We start from the raw sequence: 16,991 nt of genomic DNA, 5'->3' as shown, positions 1-16,991 counted from the left end.
TCAAGTGGTTTTCCTGCCTCAGCCTCCTGAGTAGCTGGGATTACAGGCGTGTGCCACCACGCCCAGCTAGTTTTTGTATTTTTAGTAGAGGCAGGATTTCCCTATGTTGGCCAGGCTGGTCTCGAACTCCTGACCTCAGGTGATCTGCATGCCTTGGCCTCCCAAAGTGCTGGAATTACGGGCATGAGCCACATATTGCAAAAGGATTTCTTTTTTCTTTTGAGGTGGACTCTAGCTCTGTCACCCAAGCTGGAGTGCAGTGGCGTGACTGCAGCTCACTGCAACCTCCGCCTCCTGGGTTCAAGTGATTCTCCTGCCTCAGCCTCCCAAGTAGTTGGGACTACAGGCGCCCACTACAACGCCCAGCTAATTTTTTTATTTTTAGTAGAGATGGAGTTTCACCATATTGGCCAGACTGGTCTTGAATTCCTGACCCCATGATCCCCTCACCTGGCCTCCCAAAGTGCTGGGATTACAGGCATGAGCTACCACACCCAGCTGCAAAAGGATTTCTAATTTGGTCTATGCAAGTCCTCCATTGAGAATCAGAGCGCCATAAAACAAAAACATGTTTTTTTATAAGGCAACTCATGTTTCCCTTTAAAAGCCATGGGCGGCAGGGCACAGTGGCTCACGCCTGTAATCCCAGCACTTTGGGAGGCCGAGGCGGATGGATCACGAGGTCAGCGGTTTGAGACCAGCCTGGCCAACATGGTGAAACCCCATCTCTACTAAAAACACAAAAATTAGCCAGGCATGGTGGCAGGTGCCTGTAATCACAGCTACTCCAGAGGCTGAGGCAGGAGAATCGTTTGAAGCCAGGAGGGGGAGATAGCAGTGAGCCGAGACCACGCCATTCCATTCCAGCCTGGGCAACACAGTGAGACTCCGTCTCAAAAAAAATTAATTTAAAAAAAAAAAAAAACTGCAAGACTAAAACACTAACCAAAAATAATTATTATTATTATCATTAATTAATTTTTTTTTTTTAAGACAGAGTCTCGCCCTGTTGCCCAGGCTGGAGTGCAGTGGCGTGATACTGGGTTATGGCAACCTCTGCCTCCTAGGTCCAAGCCATTCTCCTGCCTCTGTCTCCTGAGTAACTGGGACTACAGGCACTCGCCACCATACCCGGATAATTTTTGTATTTTTAGTAGATACGGGGTTTCACCATGTTGGCCAAGATGGTCTCGAACTCCTTACCTCAAGTGATCCACCAGTGTCAGCCTCCCAACATGCTGGGATTACAGGCATGAACCATCCCGCCTGGCCTCAAAAAATTTTTTTGACTGGGCACTGTGACTTATGCCTGTGATCCCAACACTTTGGGAGGCCAATGTGGAAAAATCACATGAGGCCAAGAGTTCAAGACCAGCCTAGGCAACAAAATGACATTCTGTGTCTACAAAAAGTTTTAAAAATTAGCTAGGCCATGGTGGTATGTTCCTATAGTCCCAGGGGAGGTTGACACAGGAGGATTGCTTGAGCCCAGGAATTCAAAACTGCAGTGAGCCGTGATTGTCACTGTATACTCTTGCCTGAACAACAGAGTAAGATAAGACCTTGTCTTTAAAAAAAAGTTAACACAAGGCCGGGCACGGTGACTCACACCTGTAATCCCAGCACTTTGGGAGGCTGAGGTGGGTGGACCACGAGGTCAGGAGATCGAGACCATCCTGGCTAACACAGTGAAACCCCGTGTCTACTAAAAAATACAAAAAATGAGCCGGGTGTGGTGGTGGGCGCCTGTAGTCCCAACTACTCGGGAGGCTGAGGCAGGAAAATGGCATGAACCCGGGAGGCAGAGCTTGCAGTGAGCGGAGATCGCGCCACGGCACTTCAACCTGGGCGACAGAGCGAGACTCCATCTCAAAAAAGAAAACGTTAACACGGATAACTGAAAAGCACCGAAAACTTAGTGGATCAGATAACCCAAATTCAGTGTTGATTTGTGAATTGAGATATTGTACACAAAATTCCCACCTGATCACTGATGCTGATCATTTTTATTAAATTATAACCTTTTAACTTTGAATTCTTAGGTACTTATAAATACACTGTTCATATCAAATTATATCTTATAAACTACATTGGGTGGGCAGTGCTAAAATATTCACTTTTGAAGACTTTAAATTATCAAATGTGGTTGTTTTTTGTTTTAATTTTTTGCAGAGACAAGTGTCTCACTATGTTGCAAACTCCTGGGCTCAAGTTATCCTCCCGCCTCAGCCTCCCAAGGTGTCAGGATTATAGGTGTGAGCCCCTGTTCACAGCCAAATGTGGTCATTAATAGATAACAATTTCTTAGTAACTTTAAGAAATGATTAAAATGTAGTTGTCAGAATTAAAACTACAACAAGGTATCACTATACACCTTAATTAGAATGGATAAAAGGAGAAAAATTCTGGCAAAGATACATAGCAACTTAAACCATCATATACTGTTAATAGGAATGTGGTGCACCTCCTTGGGAAACTTCCATAGTTTCTTAAAAGGCGAAATATACTATGCAGTGATCCAGTCAGTTCCCTTCTAGGTATTCACCCAAGAGAAATGAAAGCAGGGCTGGGCATGGTGGCTCACCCCTGTTATCCCAACACTTTGGGAGGCCAAGGCGGGAGGATTGCTGGAGGCCAGGAATTCAAGACCAGCCTGGCAACATAGCATGATCCTATCTCTATTGAAAAGAAGGAAAGGGCCGGGTGTGGTGGCTCACGCCTGTAATCCTAGCACTTTGGGAGGCCAAGGCGGGCTGATCACGAGGTCAGGAGATCGAGACCATCCTGGCTAACACGGTGAAACCCCGTCTCTACTAAAAATACAAAAAATTAGCCAAGTGTGGTGGTGCGCGCCTGTAGTCCCAGCTACTCGGAGGCTGAGGCAGGAGAATGGCGTGAACCCGGGAGGCGGAGCTTGCAGTGAACTGAGATCCGGTCACTGCACTCCAGCCTGGGTGACAGACCGAGACTCCCTCTCAAAAAAAAAAAAAAAAAAAGAAAGAAAAGGAAAGAAAGAAATGAAAGCGTATGTCCATACAGATGTTCACAGCAACTTTATTTGTAACAGCTGAAAACTGACAACACAAATATCCAATGGATGATGAGATAAACACATTGTTATATAGCCATACGATGGAATAGTACTCAGTAATAAAAAGAAATGTGTTGGCCGGGCGCGGAGGCTCAAGCCTGTAATCCCAGCACGTTGGGAGGCCGAGACGAGCGGATCACAAGGTCAGGAAATCGAGACCATCCTGGCTAACCCAGTGAAACCCCGTCTCTACTAAAAAAAATACAAAAAACTAGCCGGGCGAGGTGGCGGGCGCCTGTAGTCCCAGCTACCCGGGAGGCAGAGTTTGCAGTGAGCTGAGATCCACTGCACGCCAGCCTGGGAGACACAGCAAGACTCCATCTCAAAAAAAAAAAAAAGAAATGTGTTATGGATGCATGATATGTGTCCACCATTATTATATGTGTCCACCTTCATAATATGATACGTAGTATTTTTGTTGTCCTAAAAATCCTCTATTCTCTCTGCATTCATCCTCCTTTCCCTCAGTCCCTGGCAGCCACTGATCTTTTCACTGTCTCCATAGTTTTACTTTTTCTAGAATGTTATATAGTTGGAATCATATATAGTGTTTTCAGATTGGCTTCTTGCATTTAGTTTATGCATTTAAGTTTCTTCTATGTCTTTTTGGTTTTTGTTTTTTGTTTTTTTTTTTGTTTTGTTTTTTGTTTTTTTGTTTTTTTTTTTTTGAGATGGAGTCTGGCTCTGTCGCCCAGGCTGGAGTGCCATGGCGCGATCTTGGCTCACTGCAAGCTCCGCCTCCTGGGTTCACGCCATTCTCCTGCCTCAGCCTCTCGAGTAGCTGGGACTACAGGCGCCCGCCACCACGCCCGGCTTATTTTTTGTATTTTTAGTAGAGACGGTGTTTCACCATGTTAGCCAAGATGGTCTATCCAAGATGGTCTAGCCAAGATGAGCCAAGATCATGCCACTGCACTCCAGCCTGGGCGACAGAGCAAGACTCCATCTCAAAAAAAAAAAAAAAAAAAAAGGGAGAAGGCCAGGTGCAGTGGCTCACGCCCATAATCCCAGCACTTTTGAAGGCTGAGGTGGGTGGATCGCGGAGTTGAGAGTTCAAGACCAGCCTGGCCAACATGGTGAAACCCCATCTCTACTAAAAATACAAAAAAAATTAGCCAGACATGGTGGCGGGCGCCTGTAATCCCAGCTACTCGGGAGGCTGAGGCAGAGAATTGCTTGAACCGGGAAGCGGAGGTTGTAGTGAGCCAAAATCGTGTCACTGCAGTCTAGCCTGGGTGACAGAGCAAGACTTTGTCAAAAATAAATAACTAAATAAAAATAAAAAGAGAAATAACCCAATTTAAAAATGGACAAAGGACTTAAAGTTTTCTCCAAAGAAGATACACAAATGGCCATTAAACCATCAAAAGATGCTCACAAGCTGTCAGGGAAATGCAAATCGTTAGTATGAGATAGGCCTGGCGTGGTGGCTCACACTTGTAATCCCAACACTTTGGGAGACCAAGGCAGGTGGATCACTTGAAGTCAGGAGTTTGAGACCAGCCTGGCCAACATGGTGAAACCCCATCTCTACTAAAAATGTAAAAATTAGCCAGGCATGGTGACAGGCACCTGTAATCCCAGCTACTCAGGAGGCTGAGGTGGAGAATTGCTTGAACCTGGGAAGCAGAGGTTGCTGTGAGCCAAGATCGCGCCACTGCACTCCAGCCTGGATGATAGAGCATGACTCCGTGTCAGGAAAAAAAAATACGAGATATCACTTTATACCCACAAAGTGGCCTTCATTTTAAAAAGAAAAAAAAAACAAAACAGATAAAGCCAGGCACGGTGGCTCACACCTGTAATCCCAGCACTTTGGGAGGCAGAGGCAGGCAGATTACCTGAGGTCGGGAGTTTGAGACCAGCCTTACCACAGAGAAACCCCATCTCTACTAAAGATACAAAATTAGCCAGGCATAGTGGCGCATGCCTGTAATCTCAGGTACTCTGGAGGCTGAGGCAGGAGAATCGCTTGAACCCAGGAGGCAGAGGTTGTGGTGAGCTGAGATTGCGCCATTGCACTCCAGCCTGGGCAACAACAGCGAAACTCCTTCTCCAAAACCAAAAAACAGATAATAAGTGTTGGCAAGGATGTGACTGAGGAAATTGGAACTGTCATATGGTGTTGGTAGGAATGTAAAATGTGCAGCCACTATGGAAAACCATATGGCAGTTTCTCAAAGGTTTGATGTAGAGTTACCATATGACTCAGCAATTTCATTCCCTAATAGTGAGAAATGAAGCCATGTCCATATAAACACTTGTATGTAAATGTTCATAGCAGCATTATTAATTATGTCCAAATAGTGGTAATAAACCAAATGCCTATCAACTGATGAATGAATTAATGTGATATAGCCATACGTGAAATACTATTCAGCAGTAGAAAGGAGTGAAACACTGATTTGTGCTACAACATAGATGAACTTGAAACATGCTAAGCTGTAGAAGCCAGGCACAAAAAACACATGATTCCATTTTTATGAAATGTCCAGAATAGGTGAATTCCCCATTTCTACTAAAAATTCAAAAATTAGCCAGGCGTTGTGGCACACGCCTGTAGTCCCAGCTACTCAGAAGGCTGTGGCAGGAGAATCGCTTGAACCCGGGAGGCGGAGGTTGTAGTGAGCCAAGTTCACACCACCACACTCCAGCCTAGGCAACAGAGTGAGATTCCATCTCAAAAAAAAAAAAAAGACATGTCCAGAATAGGCAAATCTGTAGAGGCAACAAATAAGCAGTTGTCTAGGGATATGGGCACACATGGGAAAATGGCACATGGCTGTTGATGGGCATGGGGTTTCTTTTTGGGTGATGAAAGCGTTCTAAAATTGATTATGGTGATCCTCAATTCTGTGAGCTTGCTAAAAACCATTGAATTTCATATTTTAAATTGTGAGTTATGTGGTAGATGGACTATGTAATTCAAGCTGTTACTTAAAAAACGGGCTGAGTGCAGTGACTCACGCCTGTAATACACTTTAGCAGGCTGAAATAGGAGGATCGCTTTGAGGCCAGGAGTTTGAGACCTGCCTGGACAACATAGTGAGGCCCTATCTCTACAAAAATATTTAAAAATTAGAATAACTTTGGGAGGCGGAGGCGGGTGGATCACAAGGTCAAGAGATGGAGACCATCCTGGCCAATATGGTGAAACCCCGTCTTTAGTAAAAATACAAAAATTAGCCAGGCGTTGTGGTGCGCGCCTGTAGTCCCAGCTACTCGGGAAACTGAGGCAGGAGAATTGCTTGAATCCGCGAGGTGGAGGTTGTAGTGATCTGAGATTGCGCCACTGCACTCCAGCCTGGTGACAGAGCAAGACTCCGTCTCAAAAAAAAAAAAATTTAGAATAACTTCAGAGGTTGCAGTGAGCCAAGATCATGCCATTGCACTCCAGCCTGGGCCACAAGAGTAAAACTCCGCCTCAAAAAAAAAAAACTGGAGGCCGGGCGCGGTGGCTCAAGCCTGTAATCCCAGCACTTTGGGAGGCTGAGACGGGCGGATCACGAGGTCAGGAGATCGAGACCGTCCTGGCTAACACAGTGAAACCCTGTCTGTACTAAAAATACAAAAAAAAAAAAACTAGCTGGGCGTAGTGGCGGCGCCTGTGTAGTCCCAGCTACTCGGGAGGCTGAGGCAGGAGAATGGCGTAAACCCGGGAGGCGGAGCTTGCAGTGAGCGGAGATTGCGCCACTGCACTCCAGCCTGGGCAACAGAGCGAGACTCTGCCTCAAAAAAAAAAAAAAAACTGGAGTAACTAGCGTGTAGTATATTCACTGTGTGTTAGCTCTGATGGTTGTGGTGGTGGTGACAGTGGTGGCTGGGTGTGACTACTGGAAACATGCAATATGTATACTATTGTGAAGCATTCTGTTTTATAGGATCTCCTGTATCGAAGGTCTAGGTCACTAGTGGATTATGAAAATGCTAATAAAGCACTGGATAAAGCAAGAGCAAAAAATAAAGATGTTCTACAGGCCGAAACTTCCCAACAATTATGTTGTCAGAAATTTGAAAAAATCTCTGAGTCTGCAAAACAAGGTACTGTTATGTTAACTTTCAATCACAAGGTATGCTTTATGACTATTATGTAAATTAAATAATCCTAATTTCTTGTTCACAGAACTTATAGATTTTAAGACAAGAAGAGTTGCTGCATTCAGAAAAAATTTAGTGGAACTGGCAGAGTTAGAACTGAAGCATGCAAAGGTAGTGTTGTAATAAAGATGTAATAATTTAAGTTACTTGTAATTTAGAAATTAATCAGTTATGACATTGATAATTCTTTAATCTTAATTCTCATAGGGATACTGTGACAACTATTCCTGAATTGGAATTACATTTTCCAAGATTATTTCACTGCTTCAAAACAGTTGTTCTGGGTTTTTTGTTTTGTTTTGTTTTTTTGAGACAGAGTCTCACGCTCTTGCCCAGGCTGGAGTGCAGTGGCACAATCTCAGCTCACTGCAACCTCTGCTTCCCGGGTTCAAGCGATTCTCCTGCCTCAGCCTCCCAAGTAGCTGGGATTACAGGTATGTGCCACCACACCCGGCTAATTTTTGTATTTTTAGTAGAGACATGGTTTCACCATGTTGGCCAGGCTGATCTCGAAATCCCGACCTCAAATGATCCTCCTGCTTCAGCCTCCCAAAGTGCTGGGATTACAGACATGAGCCACTGTACCCAGCTAGTCTGGGGGTTTTTTGTTTTGTTTTGTTTTGTTTTGAGACAGAGTCTTGCCCTGTTACCTAGACTGGAGTGCAGTGTCATGATCTCGGCTCACTGCAACCTCTGCTTCCCAGGTTGAAGCAACTCTCCTGTCTCAGCCTCCCGAGTAGCTAGTCACCACACCTGGCTAATTTTTGTATTTTTAGTAGAGACAAGGTTTTCACCATGTTAGCCAGACTGGTCTCGAACTCCTGACATCAGGCGATACCTGCCTCAGCCTCCCATAGTGCTGAGATTACAGGCATCAGCCACCACGCCCGGCCTGGTTTTTTAAAATTGTATTTATTTAATTATGTTTTAGAGCTGGAATGTTGCTGTGTTGTCCAGGATAGCATCAAACTCCTGGGCTCAGTTAATCCTCCTGCCTCAGCCTCCCGAGTAGCTGGGATTACAGGTGTATGCCACCATGCCTGGCCCTCTGGTCTTTTTTACATTAGTTGTTTACTTTGAATTAAGCCTCTTCTTGTAGTTAATATAAAGTTTGGCCCAAACCTTAGAGTAATTTTAAGAATAGAGAATCTTAGAATTGAGAGGGATTTTAAAGATTATTTAATCAAGGTAAGAATAATATCTATATCATCTCCAATGGTCAGCTCTGAAAGAATCTAATACCTAATATGGAAACCAGTATCATTTTTTGACTAGTTGTTTTTTTAAAAGTCTTAATAAAAACATTTAAAAATTAGGCTGGGTGCAGTGGCTCACACCTGTAATCCCAACACTTTGGGAGGCCAAGATGGGTGGATCATCTGAGGTCAGGTGTTCAAGACCAGCCTGGCCAACATGGTGAAACCTTGTCTCTACTAAAAATATAAAAATTAGCTGGGCGTGGTGGCAGGTGCCTGTAATCCCAGCTACTTGGGAGCTGAGGCAGAATTGCTTAAACCCAGGAGGTGGAGGCTGCAGTGAGCCGAGATTGCGCCACTGCACTTCAGCCTGGACGCCAAAAAAAAATTTATTTAACATTTGCTATTTTTGTTTTCTGATTTGTTAGTCTAATAACCCTGTCAAAATGTTTTGATAAGTTTGGCATTGTTACTCTTATGGAGCCTGAGCTGGTTTCTAATATTCATTTTTTTTTTTTTTTTTTAAAGAGAGGCAGGGCACAGTGGCTCATGCCTGTAATCCCAGCACTTTAGGTCAGGAGTTCGAGACCACTAGCCAAGATGGCGAAACCCTGTCTCTACTAAAAATACAAAAATCAGCTGGGCATGGTGGTGCACGCCTGTAATCCCAGCTTCTCCGGAGGCTGAGGCAAGATGATCGCTTGAACCCGAGAGGCAGAGGTTGCCGTGAGCCGAGATCATGCCACTGCACTCCAGCCTGGGCAACAGAATGAGATTCTGTGTCCAAAAATAAAAATAAAAAGTTATGAACTACCAGAAGTTTTGCTATACATCAAGGGTTGGCAAACTACAGCCCATCTTCTTTTGTAAAGTCTGTGAGCCAGGAATGGTGTTCCCATTTTTAAATGGTTGAGATTTTTTTTGTTTTTTTTTGGGTTTTTTGGTTTTTTTTTTTGAGATGGAATCTCGCTCTGTCGCCCAGCCTGGAGTGCAGTGTGGCCTGATCTCGGCTCATTGCAACCTCCGCCTCCCAGGTTTACGCCATTCTCCTGCCTCAGCCTCCCGCGTAGCTGGGACTACAGGCGCCCGCCACCACGCCCGGCTAATTTTTTGTATTTTTAGTAGAGACGGGGTTTCACCGTGTTAGCCAGGATGGTCTCGATCTCCTGACCGCATGATCCGCCCGCCTCGGCCTCTCAAAGTGCTGGGATTATAGGCTTGAGCCACCGCGCCCGGCCTGGTTTTTGTTTTTAAGGTAGAATAATATGTCGGCCGGGCGACGTGGCTCACGCCTGTAATCCCAACACTTTGGGAGGCCAAGGCGGGCGGATCACAAGATCAGGAGATCGAGACCGTCCTGGCTAACACAGTGAAACCCCGTCTCTACTAAAAAATACAAAAAAACTAGCCGGGCGAGGTGGCGGGCGCCTGTAGTCCCAGCTACTCGCGAGGCTGAGGCAGGAGAATGGCTTGAACCCGGGAGGCGGAGCTTGCAGTGAGCCGAGATCGGGCCACTGCACTCCAGCCTGGGCGGCAGAACGACTCCGTCTCAAAATAATAATAATAATAATAATAATAATAATAATAATATGACATGTATTTATTATGAAATTCAGATTTAAGTATCTATAAATAAAATTTTATCGGAACGCAGCCAAGCTCATTCATTTATGCTTTGTGGCTGCTTTTACGTAGTAGTATACTGGAATTATTGAAACAGCCTAAAATACTTATTATTTAGCCTTTTACACAAAAAGTTTGCTGAGTCCTGCTATAGACTGATGTCAGTGTCCAGTTTCCAGATTCTGCACTTTTTTTTTTATTATTTGATATGGAATTTCGCTCCTGTTGCCCCAGACTGGAGTGCAGTGGTGTGATATCGGCTCACTGCAACCTCTGCCTCCTGGGTTCAAGCGATTCTCCTCCCTCAGCCTCCCAAGTAGCTGGGACACAGGTGCACATGCCCGGCTAATTTTCGTATTTTTAGTAGAGATAGGGTTTCACCATGTTGGCCAGGCTGGTCTCAAACTGCTGAACTCAGGTGATCCGCCTACCTCGGCCTCCCAAAGTGTTGGAATTGCAGGCATGAACCACCGCGCCTGGCCAGATTCTATAATTTTTCAAGTTCTTTCTGACCTGAGTTCTCTGTATTTAGATTTCTGATAACTGTTCTATTAACAGTAGTACTCAATCAGAGGTGATTCTGCCCCCCAGAGGACATTTTGCAGTAGCTGAAGACATTTGTGGTTATCACAACTGGGTGTTCTATGGTTACTACCAGTACATGGTGGGCCAGGGATGCTGTTAAACGTCCTACAGTGAAGGCTGGGTGCCGTGGCTCACCCCTGTAATCCCAGCACTTTGAGAGGCCAAGGCAGGCAGATCACCTGAGGTCAGGAGTTCAAGACCAACCTGGCCAACATAGCGTAACCCTGTCTCTACTAAAAAATACAAAAAATTAGCCAGTGTAGTGGCACACGCTTGTAATCTCAGCTACTCAAGAGGCTGAGGCAGGACGATCGATTGAACCCAGGAGGCAGAGGTTGCAGTGAGCCAAGATCATGCCACTGCACTCTAGTCTGGGTGACAGAGCAAGACTCCATATCAAAACAAAGAAAGGCTGACGCGGTGGCTCATGCCTGTAATCCCAGCACTTTGGGAGGCTGAGGCAGGTGGATTACCTGAGATCAGGAGTTCAAAACCAGCCTGGCCAACATGGCAAAACTCCGTCTCTACTAAAAATACAAAAATTAGCGGAGCATAGTGGCAGACGCCTGTAATCCCAGCTACTGGGGAGGCTGAGGCAGAATTACTTGAACCTGGGAGGCAGAGGTTGCAGTGAGCTGAGATGGTGCCATTGCACTCTAGCCTGGGCAACAGAGTAATACTCCATCTCAGAAAAAAAAGAAAAAAAGAAATTTACTGAAGAATCTGGTATGCAGAAAGTATTATTGTATGTGAAACAAATTATGTAATTTTATGTGTTTAACCCTTTATGTGTATATAATGAATGGCTGTTTTTAAATTTCTAATGTATCGATAAAGTCATATGATTTCTAACAGTCTATTTTATGTGGTTTCTAACAGTGTATTTTCAGTAGGAGTCTTCTAGATTGTTTGGACTAAAATTTATAATTTATTTTTTATCCCTTTTTTAGGGTAACCTACAGTTGCTGCAGAACTGCCTGGCAGTGTTAAATGGAGACACATAAGCCACACTCCGCCTTCCTGTTAAAAAGGGCTGCCTTCCTTCAAATGTTATTTTTGTTTTCTTAATGATGTTAAGCATTTATGCTCACTGGAAACCAACAGAAAACAGCTGAAAAAGTGCATCTACTCCTCTTTTTCTGAGAAACATGGAGCAGCGCACACCTAGGCGATGCCAGTCTGTGTGCTGTGATGCTGCACTGTGTTCTCCACGACAGTGGTCCATCATCGTGCACTTGTCATACTCAGAAGTCCAAAGTTCATTCTTCTTTAAAGTAGCCTCTATAACTCTGTTTATTTTATAAATAGTATTCCTTATGGCTGCCAATCTTATTTACCTTTAAATAATTTCTGAAGTTTAACCTTTTCAGAATGCATTGTTCAAACAAGATGAAGATTGCCTTTTTTGAATTTTTTTTAATTTTGTTTTTAAAAGCATTATATACCACCTTAGTTCATTCATGTATCCTGGTAAAGCATCTTAATCAGACTTATTTTTAATTACTGAATATTTCTTAGAAGTTTTGGGACAGATTTTATGTAATCTTTATAAGTATGATTTCTGAAGAAAAGCAAATGCATTAGTATGTTTGCCTTAAACTTGTAGACTAAACCAATTATTGTAAAATAAACAGCGATAACAGTGATAGTTTTTAACTCTGTGGTAATTGTATCACTCTGGAAAATGTGGAGTAGCTGTAATAAATCTACTCCTATATAATGCTTTACAGTGCAGGTCTTAGTTTTTCTTTTTCTCGTTTCTTTTGAAATGGCATCTCGAACAAAGTCCAACAATCCCTTTACAAAAGAATGAACTGCTCCTCTGTGTGTACTTCATAGAAGGTGGAATCGGACAGAGGCAGGTTAGCGACAGTTATTCCTGAAATACAGGAGCAAAGTACAGTCTGTTGTGGTTTCCAGGATTCCGCGCCTAGCTCAGCCAATTAAGCATGAGACATATACCAGTGAGCCACTTAGTAGTTATGCGAGTGGATAGATTGGTATGTAGAGGGAAAGAGGTCTGCTGTAAAGAACAACACTTGTTTGTCTGTGGGGAAAGAAAAGTAGAATACTTGAGATGAAAGTTGGCATACAAATAGGATACTATCGCCAGTAGTTATATTACAAACACAGTCGGCCTTTCTAATGTGAATGAACATTACTGTCATTCCTAGTTTAAAGTTAGGTTGCGTGGTTGGATTTTTCCACTATCTTTTTCTAATTTTTCTACCATTTGGAGACCCATAGGGATTTGGGCCTGTCACCCCTTGGATGGGTTCCTAGTTTGTTTACATTTTCCTGAACCCTCCTGAGCGCCCATTCTTGGTCTAGTCCCGGGTGGTGATGATTCCACACTTCCTCAGCAGCATGTTCTCTTGTCTCATTCATGAGCTGATCAGTGTTTCGTCTCTTTAACTGACGTGTTCCCCAGTGCTGTTTGAACTGTTGATTTTCCGTTGCTGGCTGAGTGCGTTTTGTCCTTCACATAACCTTCACTGGTAAAAATAAGCCCATGTGATGTCCACCAGTGGATGAAGGCAGGACCAAGAGCCCTAGCTTCTGGATCCAGGTCTAGCCCCTTCATCTGCCGCTCTGTGGCCCAGGGCAGGTTTGCTTGACCTCTGCCTCAGTTTTCTACTCTAAAGGACCTATTGACCTACCTCACAGGGGTGTTGTGAGGATTAATAAACGTTGGTACTGTGCTTTGGAAATGTGAAAACGCTGTGTAAATGTTAAGAAATACTAAGTATAGGGCCAAAAGCTATACAGTGTTTCACTTAACCATTTGCTATTCTGTACCAAGGTGATCTTTTCTGGGGAAGGAAGTAGAGCGGAAGGTGCATCCCCCGGCCCCTGGTTTACATTGTTAGAGTGCTTATTGTGGGAATGCACTCTAAAAAGTGGGCCTGTAATCCCAGCACTTCGGGAGGCCGAGACGGGCGGATCACGAGGTCAGGAGATCAAGACCATCCTGGCTAACACGGTGAAACCCCGTCTCTACTAAAAAAAAAATACAAAAAAATAGCCGGGCGAAGTGGCGGGCGCCTGTAGTCCCAGCTACACGGGAGGCTGAGGCAGGAGAATGGCGTGAATCCGGGAGGCGGAGCTTGCAGTGAGCCGAGATCTGGCCACTGCACTCCCGCCCTGGTGACAGAGCGAGACTCCATCTCAAAAAAAAAAAAAAAAAAAAAAAAAAAGTGGGCGTAGAATGAAGGCAGCAGTCCAGTGGTCCTGCCTTTTCTGCAGTTTCACTTTTCTTCGAGTTACAGCAGTTACCTGAAATCTGAAAACAGTAAATGAAAAACTGCAGAAACGATTTATGTTTTAAATTTTATGCTGTTCTGAGCAGCGTGATGAAATCTGTTGCCGTCCTACCTGGAACATTGAGTCACGCCTCTGTCCAGTGTGTCCATGCTGTATACGCTGTCCACCCACCAACCACTAAATAGCTGTCTTGGTTGTCAACATAACAGATCACAAGAAGATTGAGGTTGGGTGCGGTGGCTTACCCCTGTAATCCCAGCACTTTGGGGGTCCAAAGTGGGAAGATTGTTTGAGCCCAGGAGTTCAAGACCAGCCTGGGCAACTAAGCGAGATCCTATCGCTAAAAAAATTTTAAAACAACTTTTTGGCTGCCAGCAGTGGCTCACGCCTATAATCCCAGCACTTTGGGAGGCCAAGGGGGGCGGATCACGAGGTCGGGAGATCAAGACCATCCTGGGTAACACGGTGAAACCCGGTCTCTACTAAAAATAACAAAAAATTAGCCGGGCTTGGTGGCGGGCGCCTCTAGTCCCAGTTACTCGGGAGGCTGAGGCGGGAGAATCACTTGAACCCGGGAGACGGAGGTTGCAGTGAGCTGAGATCGTGCTACCCCACTCCAGCCTGGTGACAGAGCGAGACTCCGTCTCAAAAATGTGTGTGTGCGTGTGTGGGTATTACATTAGAAGAAAAGCACACAAGTCTAGAGTTGGTTGTGGTCCTAGGACTTGTAACAGGACACGTAAACTGGAGCTGAGGCTGCCATTGTGGGGTGACCTTTGGGGATTCTATGCGCTGATGCTGAGCAAGCAAAGAGAAGCAAGAGTTTGGAGCAAACAGAGAGAAGCAGGGAGGCTTTCCGTGACCCCCTTGTCTAACATGTTAAGCCCTCAACCGCAGCCTTTTCTCTCCGTGCCCTCTTCTCTGTCCCGTGGTCCACGTTTTTCCCCCTTCTGCTGCATATTACTTGTCTGCTCATTGTCCGTCTCCCCGTTCCATTTCTCTATTGCTTCCCGAAAAGACCACCCTCAAAACGTAAGGGCTTTGCAACAACAATGATCATGCATTTCTATCCCCAAGTCCACAGTTTTGATGTTCTGCTCCCTGATGCCTAGGGTCTCGGCTGGGGACTGAAACTGTTTCCATGTATTTCTCTCCACAAAGCCTCGGGCTTCCTCACGACACGGCAGCCTGCGTAGTCAGCCTTCTTCCATGGCGGCGCAAACCTCCAAGACGATTCCCGGAGACCCAGATGCCTTTGGAGCTGTAAGGATGCCTCCCACCCAGCCTCGGGAGCCCCTGGACATCGCTTCTGCCAAATGCCGTTGTGCATAAGGCCAAACCAGATCCAAGGAGAGGGGAATTGGACTCTACTTCTCGATGGGAGAAGTAGTAAAGAAGAAAGTTCTCGGGTTACTGTCCAAAAAAATCGGCCGGGCGCGGTCGCTCTGGGAGGCCGAAGCGAGCGAATCACCTGAGGTCAGGAGTTCAAGACCAGCCTGGTCTACTAAAATAGAAAAAATTAGCCGGGCATGATGGCGGGTGCCTGTAATCCCAGCTACTCGGGAGGCTGAGACGGGAGAATCACTTGAACCCGGGGAGATCGCGCCACTGCACTCCAGCCTGGGCGGCTGAGCGAGATTCCGTCTCAAAAAAAAAAAAAAAAATCGAGGACGGCTCACCATCTGAGCATAAAATGAAGGTTGAACAGATTACCTAGAATATCTCAGATCGGGTGAATTGACTATAAAACATAACAGTGGCCGGGCATGGTGGTTCACGCCTGTAATCCCAACACTTCGAGAGGCTGAGAGTGGGCAAATCACCTGAGGTCGGGAGTTCGAGACCAGCCTACCAACATGGAGAAACCCCGTCTCTACTAAAAATACGAAATTAGCCGGGCGTGGTGGCGCATGCCTGTAATCCCAGCTACTCAGCTACTCCGGAGGCTGAGGCAGGAGAATCGCTTGAACCCGGGAGGCGGAGGTTGCGGTGAGATGAAATCGCGCCATTGCACTCCAGCCTGGACAAGAGCGAAACTCCGTCTCAAAACAACAACAACAACAACAACAACAACAACAACAACAACAATAATAATAATAAAATAATAACAGTGTATTTACAGATTTTCCCAAGTGTTTAAACACGGTCTGTTGTCCAGCGTTATACACTTAACTCGACCAGCGCACGCACGGTTTGCATAGTGGACAACTTTGTACTTTGTCCTGATTTGTTTTCCTTCAAAGTAAGAGGCTTGATTCTCTCCCGACTCCACCCGGCCCCTCTCCTTTAGGTTCTCCTGTTAGTTGCAGCCATTTCTGACAGGCCTACCAGGGAAGATGCTCAAGGAAAACGATGTTCTGTCAAGCTGCTTGGGGAAATCTTAGTGCTTAATGTTTAACCGGGGGGAGGAGGGGAACTTCATAATAGTCGTGTCCTGTGGGGAAGACTTCTGTTGGGCTGGCGAGAAGAGAAGGGGCCGAAACTTGCTTTTTGCTGAGAGGAAGGTGAGCCCAAACCCGAGCCCCGCCGGGCCCAGACGCTAGGTCCCTCGGGGACTGGGCGGTGGGGCCGCAAGCTCTTTCTCTCTCTCCCCTCCTCCCCTCTCCCTCTCTCCCCCTCTCTCCCCCTCTTCTCTTCTCTTTCTCTCTCTCTCTTTCCCCCTCTTCTTCTTCTCGCTCTCTCCCTCTCGCCCTCTTCTTCTTCTCTCTCTCTCTGTCACTGTCTCTCTCTCTGTGTCTCGGTCTCTCTCTCTCTCGTCCTCTCAGGTCTCCCTTTCAGGTTCCAGACTCCCGGCCGCGCCCCCACTTGCGCCCACCCAGCCCCGAGACACCCAGGCCTGTCCCTCAGTAGGTCCCCGGGCAGGCAGCTGGAGAGACCGGAGCGCCAGGGACGTCCCCCAGCGAGGGCGTGGCATATGCAGATGAGCACGGCGCGCGGAGGCTGCCGGTCACGGTCGGTCTGGGACCCCACGTCCCGTGCGGATTTCCAAGTGCTGCCGGTGTGACTTTCCCTAGCGGCGAGGATGGAGCAAGGGGACTGGAGAGGGTGAGGCGGCTGGGGCCGCATGAGAGAAGTGACCGTGTGTTAGAGTGTGGTGGGCACGAGAGTGTGAGAGGAAGCGGGAATGACAACTC

The 16,991-nt window shown here is 46.0% G+C and overlaps 1 protein-coding gene across 2 annotated transcripts in view; it reads left to right on the top strand.

The window, feature by feature from the left end:
- Nucleotides 1-13,312, top strand: part of SNX6 (sorting nexin 6) — a 69,353-nt gene extending 56,041 nt beyond the window's left edge. For both annotated transcript variants that reach the window (XM_037983879.2, XM_037983880.2), the window contains 3 exons: nucleotides 6,973-7,132; nucleotides 7,215-7,300; nucleotides 11,544-13,312. In XM_037983879.2, the coding sequence (XP_037839807.1) occupies nucleotides 6,973-7,132; nucleotides 7,215-7,300; nucleotides 11,544-11,597 (300 nt within the window). In that variant the 3' untranslated portion in view covers nucleotides 11,598-13,312. The remainder of the gene's footprint in view (nucleotides 1-6,972; nucleotides 7,133-7,214; nucleotides 7,301-11,543) is intronic.
- Nucleotides 13,313-16,991: the final 3,679 nt, after the last annotated feature.

Source organism: Chlorocebus sabaeus, chromosome 24 (genome assembly GCF_047675955.1).
Source record: "Chlorocebus sabaeus isolate Y175 chromosome 24, mChlSab1.0.hap1, whole genome shotgun sequence".
Lineage (NCBI taxonomy): Eukaryota > Metazoa > Chordata > Mammalia > Primates > Cercopithecidae > Chlorocebus > Chlorocebus sabaeus.
This window is presented reverse-complemented; position numbering and strand designations above follow the sequence as displayed.